This window comes from Talpa occidentalis, unplaced genomic scaffold, assembly GCF_014898055.3.
Source record: "Talpa occidentalis isolate TD23 unplaced genomic scaffold, MPIMG_talOcc4v2.1 talOcc4.6, whole genome shotgun sequence".
NCBI classification, from domain to species: domain Eukaryota; kingdom Metazoa; phylum Chordata; class Mammalia; order Eulipotyphla; family Talpidae; genus Talpa; species Talpa occidentalis.
Window position 1 is genome coordinate 132221777 of NW_023604972.1, and position 21599 is coordinate 132243375.

Genomic DNA, 21599 nt, shown 5'->3' on the forward strand with positions numbered 1-21599 from the left:
CAAACCTTAAACTGTTGACCGCCCCGTCCAGGCTCATGAAGCTGTTATCCACGGCCACTACCCTGCCCCGGAAGAGAACCTACAGGTCCTCGCTGCCCTGCGGCTCCAGTACCTGCTGGGGGATCACTCGTTGCACTCCGCCATCCCGCCCCTGGAAGAGGTTTACTCTCTGCAGAGACTCAAGGCCCGCATCACCCAGGCCACGAAGAGCTTCACCCCGGGTGAGCGGCTAGAGAAGAGAAGAACCAGCTTCCTGGAGGGGACGCTGCGGCGGAGCTTCCGGACGGGCTCTGTCATCCGGCAAAAGGCAGAGGAGGAGCAGATGGTGGACATGTGGATCAAGGAGGAGGTCTCCTCCGCCCGAGCCAGCATCATCGACAAGTGGAAGAAGTTTCAGGGAATGAGCCAGGAGCAGGCCATGGCCAAGTACATGGCCTTGATCAAGGAGTGGCCTGGCTATGGGTCGACGCTCTTCGATGTGGAGGTGAGAACTGGCTGCTGTGCCTTCTGGGCAGGTGGGCGGCTGCCACTTGGGCCGGATGGGGTCTGAGGACATAAGTCAGTGCAGCTTGGGCCAAGTTCGAGTTGGGGAGGATGGGCTGGAGCACTTGGTGCTTCGTCCTGCTTTTGTTCACCCCCAGATTTTGCTGTTACCACACTACCCACCCACCCCACGGACTATCATCCTTTCTATTTCATGCGCCCATAGTATTAGGAGAGACAAGCCAATGAGGTCTATACCTCTAATGTCTGCTCTTTCTTAGGACGCACTAGAGCCAATTAAAAAGGGGCTGGTAAAAATCCACATGTAAAAATATCTGAAAATTTGTTAGAATTACATACACAAAATTAGAAACTTTGACTAGCTCGCATTTGACATTTTGGGTTTTTCCCACGACCGTCTGTTTGAAGTTCTGCTTCACGAATGAATTTAACCTTTGAGCCATTGACATCAATCTAGCGCTGTTGTTTTTTTTTTACTTAAGGAGATCTCTTCTTGAAAGGAAATCTCCATACATTCTACATCAAGGCTTAGCAGACACTATAGCCTCAGGGACTAAGTGCCCCGGCCCCCTTTTTTGTACAGGAAGTTTTATTGGAACACTCCAGTGCTCATTCCTTTGCATATTTTCTCCAGTTGATTTCACAGTAAAATGGCAGCATTGATTAGTGATGACTGGCCGCGTGGCGCCCAGCCTCAGAGGTGTCCTCTCTTGGTGCCTCCGTAGAGGGCTGTGGTCACCCCTGGTCTAGGTGACCTTGCGTTCTTCCTGTGGTTGCAACAACCCAGCGTACAGTCCCAGTGCCTTTCAAAGGAGGACGTGTCGAAGTCTAGACACCGGTTGCACCACCTCAGTCCTCTGGCTTTTCCCTGGATGCTGACTTCAGTTGGTTGGCTTGGTCAGTTGACTCAGTTTCATCTATTAATAAGTAAGGGCACTTGTCTATAACCTTCCTCCTCATCTTGGAGCGGCTGATCAGATCCCTCCTGTCTGTGCTCGTCCCCATCCGCCTGGGGGTATCCTGCCATCGGGGCTCTGCTACCCGGCGGGCGGAGTCCATGTTATCCAGAAAGTCACTGCTGCCTCTTTCTAGAGGAGCCACAGCTGCTCAGCACTGTGATTTGGGGCATTTTTCTCTGCGATCCTAGATTAGTATTTGGAGATTAATCGTTTGGAAAAGAAGGAAAAGCTCTGGAGGCAGAAGGACAGAGAGGGGAGACCAGGCTTGGCCACTTGGTTTGTAGGGGCTCGCGGTCAAGGTCCCCAGCGACTGTGTCATGAACAAAATGACAACTCGAGTAGTGACATCAGAGGTGGAGTGCCAGCGATGGTCACCTCTACCCACTAGGTTTCTCCCATGCATGAGGTTGATCCATCAGTCACAAACAGTCAAGACAGACGCCTGACTGAGCCTGCAGTGCTCTCGGGTATACACGTGTGAGTGCGCGCTCTGTCTGCAGAGTGCCAGCCCCCAGGCCTGGCTGGGATTTCCGTGCTCATGTGTGTCACTGCCCCGGCTCTGACTCCTTCTGACTCTTGCTCCACAGTGCAGGGAAGGTGGCTTCCCCCAGGACCTCTGGTTGGGCGTCAGCGCCGACGCTGTCTCGGTGTACAAGCGCGGGGAGGGCCGGCCGCTGGAGGTCTTCCAGTATGAACACATCCTGTCTTTTGGGGCGCCCCTGGCCAACACATACAAGATCGTCGTTGATGAGCGGGAGCTGCTCTTTGAAACCAGTGAGGTAAGAGTCAGACCCAGGAAATCCATTTGTTCATGACCTTGACATAATAGAAAAACGGCACCCTCCTTCCAGAAGCCTTTGAACAAGTCATTTCATTGGAATATTTCTCTTTGAGACATGAAAATACTGTATAGTGGTCCCTCCCCAGCTGCAGATCCCTTACAGGCCCACATCTGGAAATCCCAAATGTCTTCTGTAATCTCTGCAGAGAAATACGGTTCCCTTATATGTGGGAGCCTGCCCTGTGGAGGAAGGAAGGGAAACGGAAATGATGCAGATGCCCAAGAAAAATACATATTTTGGCATTTAAGCCTTGCACACATTAGTAGTCACTGCGGTGGAGAATCACAGCTGGAGTCTGGCTCAGCAGCCTCCCCAGTGTCGGGGGAGCGAGGGGCATGACCCTCCTGGGCGTGGCTAATTCTGGCTCACTCAACACACATGGCCTCTAAATATGTGCACTGTCTTCTCCAAAGCTTAAAATGTGGTGATGATGCGGGGAACCTATTGAGGGCTCCGCAAAGAAAGCTACTTGCAAGCAAAGGTGGGTGGCAAAGCATCTTCTTGCTGCCTGCTTGGCTGCTGCTGTCAAGTGAGAGAGAGAACGTGCTGGCAGGTATCCATCAGTCCAGGATGTGGTCCAGGCGGGAGACTAGAGTGCTTGGGAGGTGTGCAGGGAGATGGAAAGAGGTGGGGGTGGAGCTATCTTTGGGGGACCCAGGGGCCAGCCTGAGGGGTCAGGTGGGCTCAGTGAGTCACACACCAGGACCCTGCTCCGGCTCTCTGACCCTGTGTGCCTTGTGACAGTGATTCACAAACAGTGGGCGGGACTGGAAGGAGAGGGAACAGGGAAACGCGGGCCTGGACAGGGATCCAGGCCAGTTGTGAGACCGATAGACTGAAGTGGGTGGCAATGGCAGGCTGTAGCTGGCCTGACGCCGAGTCCCGCCAGGCGGACATCTGGGCACCAGCTCCCCTGGCCCCTAGAGCCTCTCTAATGTTTCCTTGGTTGCATCACGCGGAGCTGACTTAAGCCAGATGATCCCAGCTCGCCATTTACCATTATTTTTTGCGGGAATAGCAACCCCGCCCTAGGGAGACCCACAGACATGGTCATCCTCAGTGGCTTTTGAATGTGCAAAATCTGACCATTTCGCATCATGCAAAATGATGGGGTTTGCATAAAAGAACCGCCAGGGGGTGCACTGTGTGCTGGGAAACATCAGGATTGCCCATCGCCCTGGCTAGGAGAGGTAAAGGCAGGAAACACACAGCGTGCATGCTCACAGGGGACACAGGTGGTTCGCAGGCCTGTGGCCTGCGCACTGCTGACGGTGCCCTCTGCTCCCTGCAGGTGGTGGACGTGGCCAAGCTCATGAAGGCCTACATCAGCATGATCGTGAAGAAGCGCTACAGCACGTCGCGCTCCGTCAGCAGCCAGGGCAGCTCCAGGTGAATGCAGCCAGCCAGTGCATCTGCGAGGCTGTGCTGTCTGCGCCACGTCCTCTGGGCACAGCGCCTGAGCCGCGGTGCCCTGGCGTTCTGGAAGCCCCTCCGGGTGGGCTGTATCTCAGAGGTCTTTCTGCGCCGTCCACTTCAGTGATCCTATATTAAGCTGTCGCCTGAACAGTCTGCCCGATTTCCAAAGCTTTATTACTCTTACGTGACACATGCCTTAAAAGAGTCAGCACAACCCACATTGCCACCAAGATGTGCCTTAGCTTGTGGAACCAACACTAATCGACCTTGACTGTGCTACTGAAGGGAGCTGCTTCCGCGCCCCTGTTGGGGGGAGACTTAAAGCCCAGGACATTATCCATGTTATCCATCCATGACATCGATTATGCACTAGCCTCCCAGCCCGATTCCCAGCCCCCGGGAAGGTGAGGGAGTGGGGAGTGGACAGGACAGTCTTTTAGTTGGAGTGCTGCTGGCAGCCTTCCTCGTCTGCGTATTAACTTCTTTTCTTCATTGCATCTTTTAAGCCTCTGAGCTTGCCTGTGCATGCCAGTGCTCGCAAACTCGTCCCTTTAATCATAGTTTCATGAGCATTAAAAGCAAAGGGAAAAGGATGTGCAATGGTGTAAACAGTCTGTCTGTATATTTTAATAGTTCAGAGTTGTTCTAGTCCTCGGGGTGACTTTAGAAGGTGGTTTTATTAACAACCCCAGAATCCTGGATTTTCCTGTCTGTGCTGTATTTCAAAAACCACATTTGACTCAGTTTTGTTTTACATGTAGCTAAGTCTGCGTTCTGTGACTGCTCTATTCTGGACAGATATGCAGCCTGCGAAAAACTGTATTTATAAACCACTTTTAGGCAGAGGATCCCAGTGCCATTTTTAAACAATATGAAGTCATTCTGGGGTCTTTAGTTTCTAAAAGATTTAAGTTAAAAATATGTTTCCTTGAAGGTCAGCGTGAGTCACTCCAGATACATTGTGACTTAACTACGCTGGAGGACACTGTTTTCCCAGAAGGTATACGTGAGAGCGAATCTTTAAAGGGCCCTGATAGTAAATGAGAAGGCTTTAATAAAATGCACACATTTTATCCCAAGTTTATACGGTGGTCTGAAGGAGGCACCTGTAGATAAATCAACCTTTATGACCGGAAGAAGAAGAATCTGGTCTTAAATTTTTATTTTTATATGGAAAAGTTGTAAAGACTTAGGCCAACTAAGTCTGCCCACCAAGAATAAAGAAATTTGCCTTATCCCTGTGGACAGCCATGCGAAATCATTGTTGGCTCAAAGAAAGCCTGACAATAAAGGATATTAGCTAACATGCCACGTATTCTCGTTACTGGGGCGACGCTAAGTGCCATTGGGGAGGGGGGCTGCTTTTGTTTCCGTTGCTCTTTTAGACACAGCATCACCGCCAGAACACCCAGAAGGTAAAAGAAAAGGTGTCGAAATCACAGACCCCCTAAGGACACAAAATGAGTGTTAATATCAAGCAGGCACCTATTACCTGTCCCCAAAATGTGCCTCAATGCTAAGTTGGGACCTCCCTAAAGCCCTGCTCACCGTGGAGTAAGACACGCCAGTTCTTTTTTTTCTTTTTTAAGATTGATTTATTTATGCATACAAGAGCTGGGGTACAGGCCAGAGGTGCGGGGCATGAGAGGATTCACCAGAGACAGAGTGGGGAGCAGAACAGGCACCTTGACTGAAATACACTGCTGAGGGGAGCAGCGGGCGAGACAGGAGAGGTCTGCTCGCCATGTGTGTAGCTCCCTGACCGGCCAGGGATCGAACTTGAAGACACGCCAGTTCATGATTAACATCAGCCTCACTTTCTTATAACGTGGATGTGGAGAAACCATGGACGCCCAAATGGGTGTGGGTGTGTGTGTGTGTGTGTGTGTGTGTGTGTGTGTGTGTAGCTAGCACATAGTCCCTTGTCTATGGGTTTTCTGCGTTCCAGAGACATGTACTGAGAACCATGAGCACATGCCTGTTGCCGCCCCCACATCGAGTTGGGGGACCGGGCGGTGGGGGGATCTCCTGAGCCAGCAGCTTCTGCTCCAGCCCCTGGAAATGACGGATGAACGAATACAAAGTGTTGGTACCCGATACGGGGTCTTCGATGTTTTTTGATAAGTTGGGTGACATTTCTGTGACTGGAAATGTGCCATCGGCGCTTAACTCTTGCTTATGCATTTAGCCTGTGAGCAGGTTGGTTTTGTTAGACGTCCCTTGGTTTCAAGTTGCACCATGGGAAGGAGGAGGACTCCTGCACAGGTAGGCCTCTGGCCAGCGACTTTCCCAGGGGTCCCTCCCGGGATGGGGTCCCCCTGGATGGGCCCCACAGCCAGGCGTGGGATGCGAGCAGCACCGTCCGTTGAGGTCCTTCTCTCACCTTCTAGGCCCTAGGCTGTGTCCAGCAGCGCCTGCCTCCTGCCCCCGGGAGGGGTGGAAACCTGAACCGGTGATGCCAAGAGACAGGCCAGCTAAGCCTCCCTGGCTTTGTTGTCTCTTTTCATTTCAGGCCCAGAGAATTTGGCAGAAGAGCCTTTTCCATACTCGCCATTCAGATGCCCTGTGGCATCTTGTACCCAGGACAGCTGCCCCTCACCTCCAGTCACTCATGAGAACAGAAGCAAAGAGGCAAGTGATTCAGCAAGGTCGCAGCAGCGCCAAAGCTGGCAGGGAGGCTCCTTTGCAGCGATACCTTGCTGTAGTTTTAGCTTCAATTTCTATATAATTCTAGATTCAGGGGCAGCTGCTGTGGGATGTAAGGGAGGCCCATCTACCCACCTCGTCTCCCCAGGTGAGACCATCGCACAGTGGGGCTTGGTTCCGCACTGCCTCCTGCCAGGGAGCCCATGCCAGTCTCCCCAGAAGTACACGGGCGAGTGTGACTCCAGTCCAAAAGCGGACGTGGTCAGCGCAGCAGGGTGGACTCTGCTCACTCAGAGAACGGCTTTGAGGTGGAAAGCAGGCCGCTTCACACCTGGACCATCTGGCTTTCATTTGCATATATTTTCATTTTTAATTTGCTTGGAAAAGAATACACAAAGGAGACTTTTAAAAGATGCCTGGGAAAGAGGCAAGACATTATATTTTCTCTCAGCCACTGCTCCTCAGAGCAAACTAGTTGTTTTCCTTCCCCAGACACAATCATTTTTACCGTTTTCTAGAATATCTTTCCAGAAATTTAACCTGTGCAAACATACTCACCAGCTTTTTTAATAGCTGGTAGCATTCCATTGAGTGTATATTCCACGGTTTCTGTATGCAGTCACCTGTCAGGGCATCTAGGTGGTGCCAAGTCTTGGCCATTTAAACACACTTTTTTTTTTTTTTTAATTATTTATTTATACAAGCACTGGGTACAGTCAGAAGCTTGGGAGGGTGAGAGAATTCACCAGAGCCAGAGCGGGGAACAGAACAGGCAGACTGACGAAATACACTGCTGAGGGGAGCAGCGGGCAGCAGGAGAGGTCTGCACGCCATGTGGGACCCTTGCTGGTGGCTGGGGATTGAACCTGTGCTGCAGAGGCTGCGCGCAGCTTCACAGCCCAGCGCTCAACCACTGCACCACCAGGGAGGCCCTAAACACACACTTTTAATGTAGACAGCACATGCTCACCCTACTATTCCGTTTCCCAAGTGCCTGCTCGTATTCTCTTGCCTGAAAGGCTTTCCATGTTCATGCCCTTCTGGTTTGCGACCACCTGACAGAGATTCTCATTTCCCCACAAAGCTGCCCCCAGCTGGCTGCTGGCCCAGCCCCAGCCGTCTCTCTGTTCTCTCCTTTTGCCTTTGTCAGTTGGCGTCTCCTCAGTTCTCCCTTGCAGTGGCTGCTTGGCTTAGGGATACATGTGCCAGCCTCCCCATAGCTTAGTGAGTGCCAGTTCTTTTTTTTTTAAAGATTTATTTATTTATGCATACAAGAGCTGGGGTATAGGCCAGAGATGTGGGGGTGAGACGATTCACCAAAGGCAGAGTGGGGAGCAGAACAGAAGGATCTACTGAAATACACTGCTAAGGGGAGCAGCAGGCGAGAAAGGAGGGGTCTGCTGCGCCATGGGGGTCAGCTCCCTGGCTGGGGATGGAACTCAGGCCGCAGTGGCTGGCAATAGCTTGATAGTTCTGTCTTTAACCCCTGCGCCACCAGGGAGGTCCAGTGAGTGCCAGCTTTGAAACTTGTTGCAACTCCTTACTGCCCCTCCATGAAAAGCTAAGCGCTGATTCCTAGGAACGAGAGTTGGACTAGATGCTGGTAAAGGGATAGCACGCTGATTGCAGGGCCAGGCCAGGGAAAGGGACACATCGCTGCTCTTTCTCTCAGGACATGCTTTAGGGCTCTGAGCTGGCATGAAAGAAACCTCAGTACCCTGAAGTTGGCTGTGCTAAAGTGGCTGTGGGAGGAAGTGACGTACATGGAGATCCGATGTCCAGCCGTGCCAGGGGGCCACCCTCTACTCTGGGTCTTCTCCGCCTCGAGTATCACGGTGAATGAGTCTAGATACTGCCATTGCCAACTTTAGACCACCCTTGTTTATGCAGCAAGGAGCAAAGATGAACTCTCCACTCTGATTTGCCCATATAGAAATCTCAGAAGCAAAATCAATGTTAAAAATGACACAAAGTTTGGGGGTGCTGAGTTTCACTACGTTAGAAGACCTGGAACACATTTGGCATGACTTGTGGGGTGCCCCATAACCGAAGCTAAAACGTGGCTTTGGGACTGAGCAGTGGAAAGAAGTTGAGCTTAACCATGTAGTGAAAGCAGAAAGGCCCTCCTCAGATTGTCAGCAGAAACTTGATCGCCGTGGGAAGTGAGGGGCATCTCACTGGAAGCTGGAAGAAAGGAGCCCTTTATGATGCAATGGTGGCAAGTTAGCAGGCCGTGCTGTGGTCATGTGGGAAAGAGAACAGGACCTAATGAACTGGGTGTTCAGGGTGGGATTTCCAGGGGGGTATTCAGGGTGGGATTTCCAGGCAGTTTCAAAGGTAACACCTGGTTTCTTTTTATTCCAACAAAAGAGGGAGGTAAGTGAAAGGAGTCAACACTCTCTGGGGTAGAAAGTTGTTTTTCATCCCCAACTTCTCAAATTGGAAAATGATAAAATTACAAAATGGTTTTTGGAAGATGTCCACTCCAGGCTACTTTTTTTTAAAGATGTATTTATTGATGCATGTAAGAGCTGGGGTGTAGGCCAGAGGTGTGGGGCGGGGGGTGAGAGGATTCACCAGAGGCAGAGTGGGGAGCAGAACAGGCAGATCTACTGAAACACACTGCTGAGGGCAGCAGCGGGGAGACAGGAGAGGTCTGCTGCGCCATGTGGATAGATAGCTCCCTGGCTAGGGATCGAACTCCAGTCACAGAGGCAATAGTGCTGAGACTTAACTCCTAGGCCACCAGGGAGGCCTTCCAGGCTACTTTCAAGACTATGTAGTCTAAGCATGAATCCACAGGTATGACTGTAAAACCCTTTATGAAGATTTCAAATTTAAGGTGGGGCCTCAAGAGGATGGAGGTCCCTCTGGGGACCATAGAGTTTGCCTCACAGGTCCTCTCCATTAAACAATTTTACTTCCTAGAATCTTAGGACAATTTTCACACAATAGCCTTTCAGGGACACCCATGTAGAGAAAGATCTACCTGAAGAAATGTAGCTGTGACTTTTATTTAATGGCAGGAATTCCAATAGGACACTTAGGAAAGCCACAGTTTGTTGTTTGTTTTGTTTTTACAGAATTGTTTTGAAGCAGGATGCAGTTTGAAAAAAGCAGGTGCTTTGTCCAAATGACTACATTTTATGGAAAAAAGTGTGACAACAAGATGTTTCCAAGAATGTGCCGGGAATAATTCCCAGTTAGTGGAATTGAGTCCTAATCATGGAACTGACAACATTGTTTAGCTAGCGGGCCTCCCTGGTGGCGCAGGGGTTAAAGTCTCAGTGCTGTTAAGCTACCACCAGCCACTGCGGCCTGAGTTTGATATCCAGCCAAGGAGCTGACCCACAGCAGACCTCTCCTGTCTCTCCCGCTGCTCCCCTCAGCGCTGTATTTCAGTCACTCTGCCTGTTCTGCTCCCCACTCTGTCTCTGGTGACTCCTCTCACCCCCCGCACCTCTGGCCTGTACCCCAGTTCTTGCATGCATAAATAAGTAAAAAATAAAACTTCACAAAAATAACAAAACATGTGCTTAGCTTGTCTCATGCCATGAACTAGTGACTGTTAAGTGCCCATTTTTCCCCCCATTTTTTTTTTACTCATTTTTTGTTATACAGGTGAAGAAGCTGAAGCTTCATCACTTCTGATGTTCTTGGTTCTTCCTCTAAATGATGCTGAGTGTAAAACAGTTTAAAAATCTGACTTCTAAAATAAAATACATCCCTTCATGACAAAGAGAAAGCCCCATGTATTGATTAGTAAAGATCTGCTTGAAATGTTTATATTTCAAACCATCTGGCCTTCTGTTGCTTGGTAGAATCATGAATTTTTTAAAAGTAAATCTTTGCTGCTATTCCATCAAAGCCAGCTACGCAGAGTCACCCATGTGAGAAGCATGTTGATTGCAAGTTGATCCCTGCCAGGAAGCACACTTCTCCTTCCCCAGTCTGCACAAAGGGCCATTCAGACCTCAGCCTAAAGGTCACCTCTCCAGAATGACCTCTCCTTGCCACCGAATGTCAAGAAGGCGGTCTTTATCATGTCCCCGTGTTTTATTTATGCAAGCACTGGGTACAGTCAGAAGCGCAGGAGGGTGAGAGAATTCACCAGAGCCAGAGCGGGGAACAGAACAGGCAGACTGGCGATGTACACTGCTGAGGGGAGCAGTGGGCACGGCAGGAGAGGTCTGCCGGCCATGTGGGACCCTCGCTGGTGGCCGGGGATCAAACCGGCACTGCAGAGGAGGTGGGCAGCTTCGCAGCCTAGCGATCAACCGCTGCGCCACCAGGGGAGGCCCGTGTTTGTTGGTTTTTAAGATTTATTTATGCATACAAGAACTGGGGTGTAGGCCAGAGGTGTGGGGGGGTGGTGAGAGGATTCACCAGAGACAGGGTGGGGAGCAGAACAGGCGGATCTACTGAAATACACTGCTGAGGGGAACAGCGGGCGAGACAGGAGAAGTCTGCTGCACCATGTGGGTCAGCTCCCTGGCGGCCGGGGATTGAACTCATGGTGCAGAAGCTGTGGAGAGCTTCATAAGCACTGAGACTTAACCCCTTGTGCCACCAGGGAGGCCCAAATAAATAAATCTTTAAAAAAAAAAAAAATAGGGCATCCTGGAGGGAATGGCAGGAACTAGCATCAACCCTACAGAACTAGAGGACTCGGGCCATGGAGCCCTGGATATTACTGTGTCTGCAGATAGACAAGCTCTACAGGATATGTCGTCTTTTTTCATAGAGAGTTATATCATTAAAGCTTAATAAATGACATTATCTCCAATAATACATTATTCATGTGGAACTTATATGGCAAACTCAGTATTGAGAACCTGCCAAGAAACCAAGGAAGTAAAACTTGACTTTAGATGAGTAATAATTGTCATGCTCTGTGAGCTTGAAGAGGTCGGGAAAGCTTTGATTCTCCCTAACCACACAGCGGCCTCCTCCTGCCTCACGCCCTGTGCCCTCCAGCTCATGATCTGTCGTCCGCAGAACTCCCATCATCACCCCCATCTGTATGTCGCCTCCACCTTCCAGCGCTAAATCAGCTGTCAGGTTCCCAGAAGCCCTCTCAAGTGAGGATGGAGTGTTCGCAGCCCTCACCCCTGCGCTTTCTGTGCACGCCTCCTTCAGCCACGCCAGAGCAGTGAACGCGCCACCCCACCACACGGCTGAGACTTGTCACTGCGGCGACCTCTCCTATTGCCAACTGTGGAATCAGGAGCAAATAACAACTGTTTTGGGGCCTCCCTGCTGGCTAGGGATTAAGTCTCAGTGCTGCCACTGCAAAGGCCCACCATCGTGGCCTGAGTTCAATCCCCAGCCAGGGAGCAACCCACAAGGCACAGCAGACCTCTCCTGTCTCCTCTCCTCTCCTCTCACCCCCCACACCTCTGGCCAGCACCCTACTTCTTCTACACAAAAATAAAATCTTACCCTACTTCTACACTAAAATAAAATCTTTAAAAAAAAAAAAACTTATTTAGGCCACCAAGTTTTAGGTTTCAAGCGGCAGTGCATGATATCTATCGCTCCCTGAAATTATATATCTGTGTGAATATTTGCTCATTGCCAAGGCCAAGTTTAGGCTTTTATAAGGTTAGGTACTTAACATTGAGAGTAGAGTGATTAAACAGTCTGGCCCGTGGAGGCCCCAGAGCAGTTGTTGCTGAATGAGTGAACAGTTGCCTATGAAGTAGCCTCATCTGGCCCCATGGCTTCCACTGAGATCTCTAAATTTGGCCTGTATTTAGGACAGGAAATGTCTCCTGCGTGTTCTCATTGACCATATGTGGCCAACTGAACTTTGATGTCTTGTAAATTGAAGTAGTTTTTTCCTTCAAAGCTGTCCTCAACTTTTCTCCTCTAGTCCATATCTTAGTGATGGTGCAAAAACACAGCCAATATCTTAGGGGACTGTGATGATGCTTAGTTTTGTGAGCCCACTTGGCTAGGCCCGAGGACCCTGTTGATTGATAGTGAAATCCGTAGATGTTGAGTAAAGCAGATGACTCTCCATAATTTGGATGGGCCTCATCCAATCTGTTGAAGCCCTTATGAGAAAAGGCTGAAGTTCCCTGAGGGGAAAGGATTCTCTCTCCAGGCTCAAGACCCCAACATTAATTTCTGCTGCAACTTCAGTCTCCCACACCCAGTTGTGTGAACTAATTCTTTAATTGCTGTTCCCCCTCCCCCACATCCATCCACCATCCCACACCCACCCACATCCATCCATCCATCCTGTTGATTCTGTTTCTCTAGGGGATCCTAACACAGGGGTTATTGATGATCCCCTCTCCACAACATTCACAGTCACCTAAGCCTATCACTCAGTACAGAATCTGCTCTGCATCTGCCCTTTCTCTGTCTTCATCTCCCACGAAGCTTAGTTTAGGCTCCAGCAGTTGGCACCTGGATTATTACAAACCAGGGCCTCCCTGGTGGCCCAGGGGTTAAAAACAGCGCTGTCGGGCCTCCCCGGTGGCGCAGCGGTTGAGCGCTGGGTTGCGAAACTGCGCGCGGCCTCTGCGGCGCCGGTTCGATCCCCGGCTGCTCCCCGGCCACCGGAGGAGGATCCCACATGGCGCGCAGACCTCTCCTGCCGCCCGCTGCTCCCCTCAGCAGTGTACTTCGGTCCTCTGCCTGCTCTGCTCCCCGCTCTGGCTCTGGTGAATTCTCTCACCCTCCCTCCCGCACTTCGGACTGTACCCAGTGCTTGTATAAACAAAACAAACAAACCAGCAAACAAATAAATAAAAAAAGCATGCCTCTATTAAAAAAAAAAAAAAAAAAAAAAAAAAACAGCGCTGTCAAGCTATCCCCAGCCACTGCAGCACGAGTTCAATCCCCTCCCAGCCAGGGAGCAACCCACATGGCGCAGCCGACCTCTCCTGTCTCACCCGCTGTTCCCCTCAGTGTATTTCAGTAGATCTGCCTGTTCTGCCCCCCACTCTGTCTCTGGTGAATCCTCTCACCCCCTGCACCTCCGCCTTACATCCCAGTTCTTGTATGCATAAATAAATAAATCTTTAAAAAATCTAAAAAAGCCGTGAACCAGTCTCTCTGCTTCATCCCTACTTGATCTACCTGCCAATTCACCCCCAGAGGTATCTAAGGACCCCATATGTCACTTAACTCTGAACTCCTTAGGCTAACAGGAAAGCTCTTTCTCAACTAGCCCCTGTCCTATTCCCAGCTCCATCTCCCGTGCTCCGTAGACCCCCAATTCTAGTTATATTAATTACTTGTGGATCCTCAAGCAGACGTGCTCCTACCTTCCTGCTTTTGCACATTTTGTTCCCCATGTTTGGCCTGCCTTTAGAAGTCTTCGCATTCCGAGCTACATTTCAAGCCCTGGCTCAGAGGTACTCTTTGTTCTTAAGCTGTCTGTGGCGGAGTTTTCAAAGCATGATATAATGGTCGTTTCATAAACCTTGTCTTGTGCTGACTTCAATGTATGTGTCTGTAATCCTCAAAACACGAGATTCTCTGATGATAGCACTGTGTCTTATGCATATGTTTGGTGACAATAGACGCTCAAAAAATGCTGAGTGTGTGAGATCTGAAGCTCTGTGAAGGCAGAAACCATACGGCTATTGATCTTGCATGACCCACAGTGCCCGTTGTAGAACCTTGCTCATCATTGAGGCTCAATGTAAGAAAGTTGAATGAAAGAGGTAAACCAGTTTTCTGGTGAAAACAGAAACATTTCATTTCCTGTTCCTGCAAGGTGTCAGCCATTATTGGATTCCCCTGGTAAGTGGTGCTACCACGATTGCAAGTTAGGTGTTCATGGAAAAGAAAACGGCAGTTTTCTTTCAGGCAGATGCAGGAGAGATTCTGTACTGAATGATAGGCTTGGGTGACTGTGACTGTTGGGGAGAGGAGATGATCAATAACCCCTGTGCTAGGATCCCCTAGAGAAGGGAACTTTCTTGAACTAACTCTTTTTCTCTATTTCCTATTCTCACGTACAGTCCTCTAAAAAAAAAACCTTTGTTGTTGTTCTGAACATTTTTAAACCCACAGGAAATTTGAAAGTTCAATGAACACCCCGGATACCTCCCTCATAGACTCACCAACATCTTGCCACACCCGTTTCCTCTCATATATTTGTCTGTCTGGCTCTCTATATATAACACACACTTCCCTTTTGCTGATAGCAGACAGCTGTTGCCATGATGGTTCTCCCCTAAAGAGCGGATCCTGCACACTCAGGACTTTGCCTTACTCCATCACCCTGTTATCATCCTGAAGAAAAGCACTACTAATCCGATGGTCATGTAACCTAGAGTCTGGGTTCACATTGCCCTAATCCCCAAGCCCCCTGCCCAAGTGTCTTTGATAGCTATTTTCTAGAATCCAGTCAAGCTTTACACATTGATTTGTCATATCTATTTTTTTTTAAAGATTTATTTATTTATCCAAGCACTGGGTACAGTCAGAAGTGCAGGAGGGTGAGAGAATTCACCAGAGCCAGAGCAGGGAGCAGAGCAGGCAGAAGGACCGAAGCACACTGCTGAGGGGAGCAGCGGGCGGCAGGAGAGGTCTGCGCGCCATGCGGGACCCTCCGGGGATCGAACCGGCGCTGCAGAGGCCATGGGCAGCTTCGCAACCCAGCGCTCAACCGCTGCGCCACCGGGGAGGCCCTTATATCTCTTTATCTCTGCTCTTGGTATCAAACTCTTTGAAGAGCCAGGCCAGTTGACCTGTAGCATGTACCTACATTCTTGCATTTTCGGTGTCATTCATCAGAATTTGATTCAGGTCAAATGCTTCCGGCAAGTTTGTTACATCCTTCCCATAGGGGCAGATGAGGGGCAGGGGGAGGGTTGTTCATAAATTCCGATTGTCCCACTACCGATGAGAAGTAGGTTAGGCAGAGGCTGACAGCTCCCCCCTGAAGAGACATACTTTTGTCTTTGTAATTAATAAGTAACCTGTGAGATTGTGGAAACACCCTCTTCCCGACAGTCTTTTCCCAAGCAAGCAGGTCGTTGATCGTCATTGCCTCAATCAATGATTACACTGACAGTTATAAAATGCTGCTTTTAAAAATCTATAATTTTGTCTATGCTCACCGGCTTATATCCTCTGTGAAACAGAGTCTTTCCATTCTGTTTGGGAGTCTCATTGAAGTCACAATTTTTTTGGCTCAACTTGCTCTGATCATTTACCAGGATTATTCTCTTTGATCCTCAAAGTTTCCCAGATTCTGTCAGTGGGAATCCTTTTAAGTTGGCTTCTAGGTCCTCTGACATGAACATTAAATAGTCCTTGAAGGCGCCTGCTTCCTGGCACATGTTCCAAACTCAGACCTAGTATCAGCCAGGTCTCTAAGGAGCCCTGGTTCTTTCTGGTAGGAAATAGTTGGAAACCAACACCTGGTCCCTGAGGGCGCTCCTTGCCATGTGGTGTCACTGACGCCTTCAGTGACATTTTTCTACTTAGAAGATCAAGTTGTGATCTGGTGTTTACTAACAGCTCCATCTCAAGCCCTACACTGTCGGGCCGTCTTCATGTCCCCCGACCCCATTCCAGGTTCCATGACCTTTCACTGAAGACCCTCATCAGTACCAAGAGCAGGGGGTACCATGCACTCTCAGAATGGGGAGCAGCGATGTGAGCCAGGAGGACATAACCGCTTGCCAGTCAGCTTGCTTTGTCCTCCGGGGGAGCTGGCTGCCAGCTTCTTGCAGTTGGTGAACTTTTATGCAGAAAGGGACAGGATCCCTCACCAGACAGGGTCATTTTCCAATTGACCAATTTCAAAACATCCCGCCTGCGACCCAACGCTTAAGAAGCTAACGGGGGCTTTTACATCAAATCAGCTTTTGAAGATTTTCTACTTACGAATAAATTAAGGGACCTCGCTGGTGGTGCAAGGGTTAAAGCCTCAGTGCTATCAAGCTATCTCCAGCCACTGCAGCATGAATTGATCCCTGGCCAGGAAGCTAATCCTGTCTGGCCTGCTGCTCCCCTCAGCAGTAGATTTCAGTAGATCTGCCTGTTCTGCTCCCCACTCTGTCTCTGGTAAATCCTGTCACCACCACCCCCCACCTCTGGCCTGCACCCCAATTCTTCTATGCATAAATAAATATCTTTTTTTTAAAAAGAATAAACTAAGAACAAAGCTGCTTTTGTAATTTTCTCCACGCAAGTGACAATTTTCCAACAAATAGCTTCCTGACTCATTTCCCCTGAAGCAATGTTCGCTTTAACTATTTCTTCTCCACAGAGCCCTTGCATATTGTGGTTAAATCAGCCCTGTGACTGAGACTGGTTTCTCTTTCTCTTTCTGACTCTGCACACTGCAGAGAATTTTTGTGAAACTCCGTGATGCAAAGTTTGGTATCTGTTGCAGCAATTTTTCCCATGTGGCCCACATCTTCCCAAGATGGGCTAGGTAATCACCACCAAGAAGCAGGCACAGAATCCTACATTCCCAGGGCAGGGATCTCAGGTCACTCCCACAAAACTTTTGAGAGTCAGCTGTTTTATTTTCCTTCTTAAAAGGCGAGGAAACCAAGAGTCAGTCTGCATTTTAACAAAACATCTAAGTTATTCTATTTTATTAAATCTAAGAAATCATTTAAAAAAAAAGATTTATGCATACAAGAACTGGGGTGCAGGCTAGAGGTGTGTGGGGGGGTGATAGGATTCACCAGAGACAGAGTGGGGAGCAGAACAGGCAGATCGACTGAAATACACTGCTGAGGGGAGCAGCGGGGAGACAGGAGAGGTCTGTTGGACCACGTGGGTCAGCTCCCTGGCCAGGAGTCGAGCTCATGCTGCAGTGGCTGCTGATGGCTTCATGGTCTGAGACTTATCCCCTTGCGCCACTAGGGAGGCCCAGAAACCACAGTTTTTAAGGTAAGCTAAAATGTGGGTCTTAGGAGCAATGCAGCACAGTAGGTGGTGCCTGGACTCTAGCAGCCAGGGCCAAATTCAGATGTTCATGGCGATGAACCCACTCCACTCCTGCCCCTGGAACAGGGTCTATGGCAGGGAAGGGGCCGCGGCAGACGCGGAGCCGGCAGTGGAGAAGATGGAGAACATGGGAGGAGGCTGTACAGGTGCGCAGAGGTGAGGATGTGAGGCTTTGCTTGGAGCGTGGACTCAGAGACAGCGAAGGTGGCCCCAGCCAGGTTAAGCAGCAGCTGATCTGCCTAAAAAGAAATATGACCTCTAGGAAGACAATAGCAGACGGGTCCCGCCTATGCGCAATATGAGGAAACAAAACAAAGGCTGAGATGAAACTAAACCAAATCACACCCCCGGTAATCTGACTGCAGAACTGAGGCTACCAGAGAGGGAGGCTGGAGAGGGTGGGGTGCCAAGGGCACAGGGGCCCAATGGACTGTGGTGGAGGACTCCGGTGTTTGGGAGGTGGTGTGGTGGGGCACCACAGAGGTGTGAACCTTAACCTCTAAATTACATATAGTGTTGTAAACTAACATTTCCTCAATAAAAATAGACAATAAAAAGGAGAAAGAGGGCCTTCCTGGTGGCGCAAGGGGTTGAGCACAGCACTGTGAAGCTGTTGGCAGCCTCTGCAGTGCAAGTTCGATCCCGGCAGGGCAGGGAGCTACCCACATGGTGTGGCAGACCTCTCCTGTCTTGCCTGCTGCTCCCCTCAGCAGTGCATTTCGGCCAATTCGCCTGTTCTGTTCCCCACTCTGTCTCTGGTGGATTCTCTCGCCCTCCCACACCTCTGGCCTATACACCAGCTCTTGTATGCATAGATAGATAAATCTGAGAGAGAGAGAGAGAGAGAGAGACATTTAGAAAGAGATGAGCCAGGACTTTGGAAGCAGCTCAAGAATAGGTTTAGCAGCTCCAGGGGGCTGGGCATCACTGTAAGCCCTGGGTAGGGGCTGTTCCGTGCTGAGAGCTGTTTTAGAAAAGCACACACGGTGCATTGGACGACAGTGGGGCTGCAGCTCAGAGGGGCACCAGGTGATGAAGCTTGAGCAGGGACGGCGACCTCAAGGCAGCAGGACAAAGGACATGGGCCTGGGAGCACTTCGTGGCACTGACAGATTGGAGATGGATGGGGAATCCATGTAATTGATCATGCAACCCGGGACACCCCAGAGAAGGGGAAGTGCTATTAATAACCATGCTACACGGAGGCATAACCCCAGACTCTCCTGGACAAACCTGACATATGGCTGCCGAAGACGGATGAAGGAGAGGCCAGGAGCAAAGCCTCCTGCAGGATTTCTTGCCTCGGGGGCTGTAGGTTACTACAGTAAATGCTACTGATGCCAGAAGGGCCTCAGCCATCTGCGCCTGCCCCCCAGCAGGGCCCGGGAGGAATCCTCCTACCCCGCTCTGCCCAATGGGGTAAGGAGCAGGCTCCACGGGAGGTGCATGCCAGGGCCAGGGCACGCTCTGGGACGCAGGTGTGGACTCTCCTGGAGAAGTCCCTCGGCAGCTCTCCTTCACCTCCCTCCGTTTTAGAAGAGACCATCAACGGGAGGAGAAATCAATAGCAGAGTTCTGGATGGCAGCTGTTCCCAGGAGCACTTGGGGAGCTGGCTGGGGAAGGGGGAGCCACTGAGCCTGTGGGACCCTGGCTTCAGGCTCTTGTCCAGACAGCCTAGAGCAAGCCCCCGAGGTGTGTGTCTTGGATAGAGCAGCCTGTGGCATTGGAGTACCGGACTAGGGCAGAGGTGGGGCAAGAGCCAGAGGCAGGTGGGATTGAGAGAAGGAAGCCATCAATTGTCAATGAACTTGCCTGAAGGCAGAAATGCTCAACTGCAATCTCTAGTAAATGTATCTTCGCATTCTTCTGCTGGTTCAGAAGGGACTTAAGCCTCGCAAAGCTTAAGGCTCCCCATGCATGTCTCTGGTTGTGTAGTGGGCACCGCACTGTGCCCATCTGGGCAGGGTCTAAGAGGTGCTGGTGACCACATCCTCCCACAGGGCCTGCCATTGTGATCCCAGCCTTGATGGTGGCCAGATCATGTGCCTGATTTCTTTTTTTTTAAATTTATTTTGTCATTTATTTATGCATATAAGAATTGGTGTGTGGACCAGAAGCGCAGGGGGTGAGAGGATTCACCAGAGACAGAGTGGGGAGCAGAACAGGTAGATCTACTGAAATTCACTGCTGAGGGGAGCAAGACAGGAGAGGTCTGCTGTGCCCTGTGGGTCAGCTCCCTGGCCGGGGATCGAACTCAGGCCCCAGTGGCTGGCGATAGCTTGATAACACTGAGACTTAACCCTGTGACACCAGGGAAGGCCCATCTGATTTCTAATGAACTAAAGTAAGTAACAGGTGACAGGCCACCGCCACCTTGGGGGAGTCTGCAGATGTAACTCTTAGCTATTCCTTTATAGTCCATGAGTCTAATTTTGAGAGAGATCCCTGGAGATGGGGCCCTGATTTGGAGACACGAATTTCCAGACAACCACACCAGAGTTTTGCTTTGAGATGTAAGACAAAGACAAACTGAAATTCCTGAGACCCCAGGAGTTGGGGAGTTTTGAGTCTAGGACTCCCTGGGAACAACAATAAAGAAACCCACAATTTGAGGAACTCTCTTCTGCTCACAGGACAACGTCTGAACTTGGTAACTGATCCTCAAATTCTCCAAAATTCTCAGCACACCCTTAGCTCTGTGCAGTAAATCTGATTTAGCACAGGTGGGTAGCACTGCTGTAGTAAAATGACCAGCACAAAACACTCTATCTGCAGGGCTAGTAATTAATACAACACACTCCACCCACCACCCCTTCCCCTAAGGAGTCATGCATGGGCCTAAGGCCGGATTCTAACATGAAATATTGCAGGGAAAACCCCACAGGGCATTTTCTTCTCATTGTGTGACTTAGTTTGATCTTGCCTCTGAGGCCTCCCTAGCGAGAATTAATTATTCATTCTCTCTCTCCTATTACTAGTTTTCTAGCTACTTTTGGAAGAGAAAGGCAAGTGGGCAAGTGGCCTCTTTGAAGAGTCCCTTATGTTTATGTTAGGGCTTTGTAGCCCTGTTACTTTCTAAATAGTCTTTTTTTTTTTTTTAAAAAAAGATTGATTTATTTATTTATACAAGAACTGGGGTACAGGCTAGATGGCGGGGGAGGGTGAGAGGATTCACCAGAGACAGAGTGGGGAACAGAACAGGCAGACTGACGAAATGCACTGCTGAGGGGAGCAGTGGGCGAGATAGGAGAGGTCTGCTGCTCCATGTGGGTAGCTCCCTGGCCAGCAGGGGATCGAACTCGTGCAGCAGTGAATGCGGAGAGCTTCATAGTGCTGCGTCTTAATCCCTTGCACCACTAGGGAGGCCCCAGGTTCTTGAAATTAGGGGAGAAGATGTATCCCAATCCTCAGTACCATTATTGATAGTCCTAGCACTGAACAAATTACTCCAGCACCACAGAGACATCTAGACAAAGAACACATCCCACAGCACCTTTTCGTGGGTCCAGGCCAGCGTCTTCTGCTGCTCCACAGTTAGTCCATAATTATTAGGGGTCAAGGGTGGAAAAGGCGGATCGGAGCATCAGACCAGTTTTGTGTGCCCCACACAGTTTTGTGTAGCTTTTTTCCCATAGCAACTGAGAGAAAGGTCTCCACTTGGCCGGGGGCAGGGCGCTTTAGCAATACATGGATATAGTGAGGGGTGTGAGGCGCTCAGCAACTGGAGCTGGCTTTTCTGGGGCTTGGTTGTCAGCCACTTTTACCAACAGATCCTGAAAGCATTAATTAGCATTCAAGGGAGAAGGTGGATGTGCAGTGTCCTGCCAACGTGTTGCCACAAGCTCATCCACGCCGGCATGGAGACGGGGCAGCTTGCTTGCTCTGGCCTGTGCCCGGCCTTCTCCCACCTGCCCGAGTGCATCACCTGCCCTGGGCTGTAGCCAGTGCCAACCACAGGCCAGTTTACACGAGAAAGCATCGTGGACCTTCCAGAAGCTCCTGCTGGAGGCTCAAGCTGGAGGAACAACACCTGGGAAAAGTCTTCCTTTTTGTGGGAACAGAATACCCAGATTGTTTCCACGTTGCCTTTTCATTGCCTCCCCGGCCACTGTGAATCCAGTTGCAGAAGGAGTTTCCTTACACGGAGACCCTGAGTCCCCATCAGGGGACAACCAAACTTCCGGACAATCAGCTTTGGGTGGTGTTCACCACGTGGTGCATACAGATATCCAAGGACAAAGCAGGAGTGTGTGCCTGAAACGTGCGCAGTGCTATGCCAGGGTACCCTCCGTGAAA

The 21599-nt window shown here is 50.1% G+C and overlaps 1 protein-coding gene across 2 annotated transcripts in view; it reads left to right on the top strand.

Moving 5' to 3' along the window:
• The window catches only part of MYO10 (myosin X), a 192320-nt gene extending 187034 nt beyond the window's left edge, over window positions 1-5286 (top strand). The window contains exons 39-41 of one of the 2 annotated variants that reach the window (XM_037529096.2): window positions 32-484; window positions 2051-2242; window positions 3597-5285. In XM_037529096.2, the coding sequence (XP_037384993.1) occupies window positions 32-484; window positions 2051-2242; window positions 3597-3698 (747 nt within the window). In that variant the 3' untranslated portion in view covers window positions 3699-5285. Of the gene's footprint in view, window positions 1-31; window positions 485-2050; window positions 2243-3596 lie in introns of both variants that reach the window. The other variant, XM_037529095.2, reaches the window with a different exon arrangement.
• The last annotated feature ends 16313 nt before the right edge of the window (window positions 5287-21599 follow it).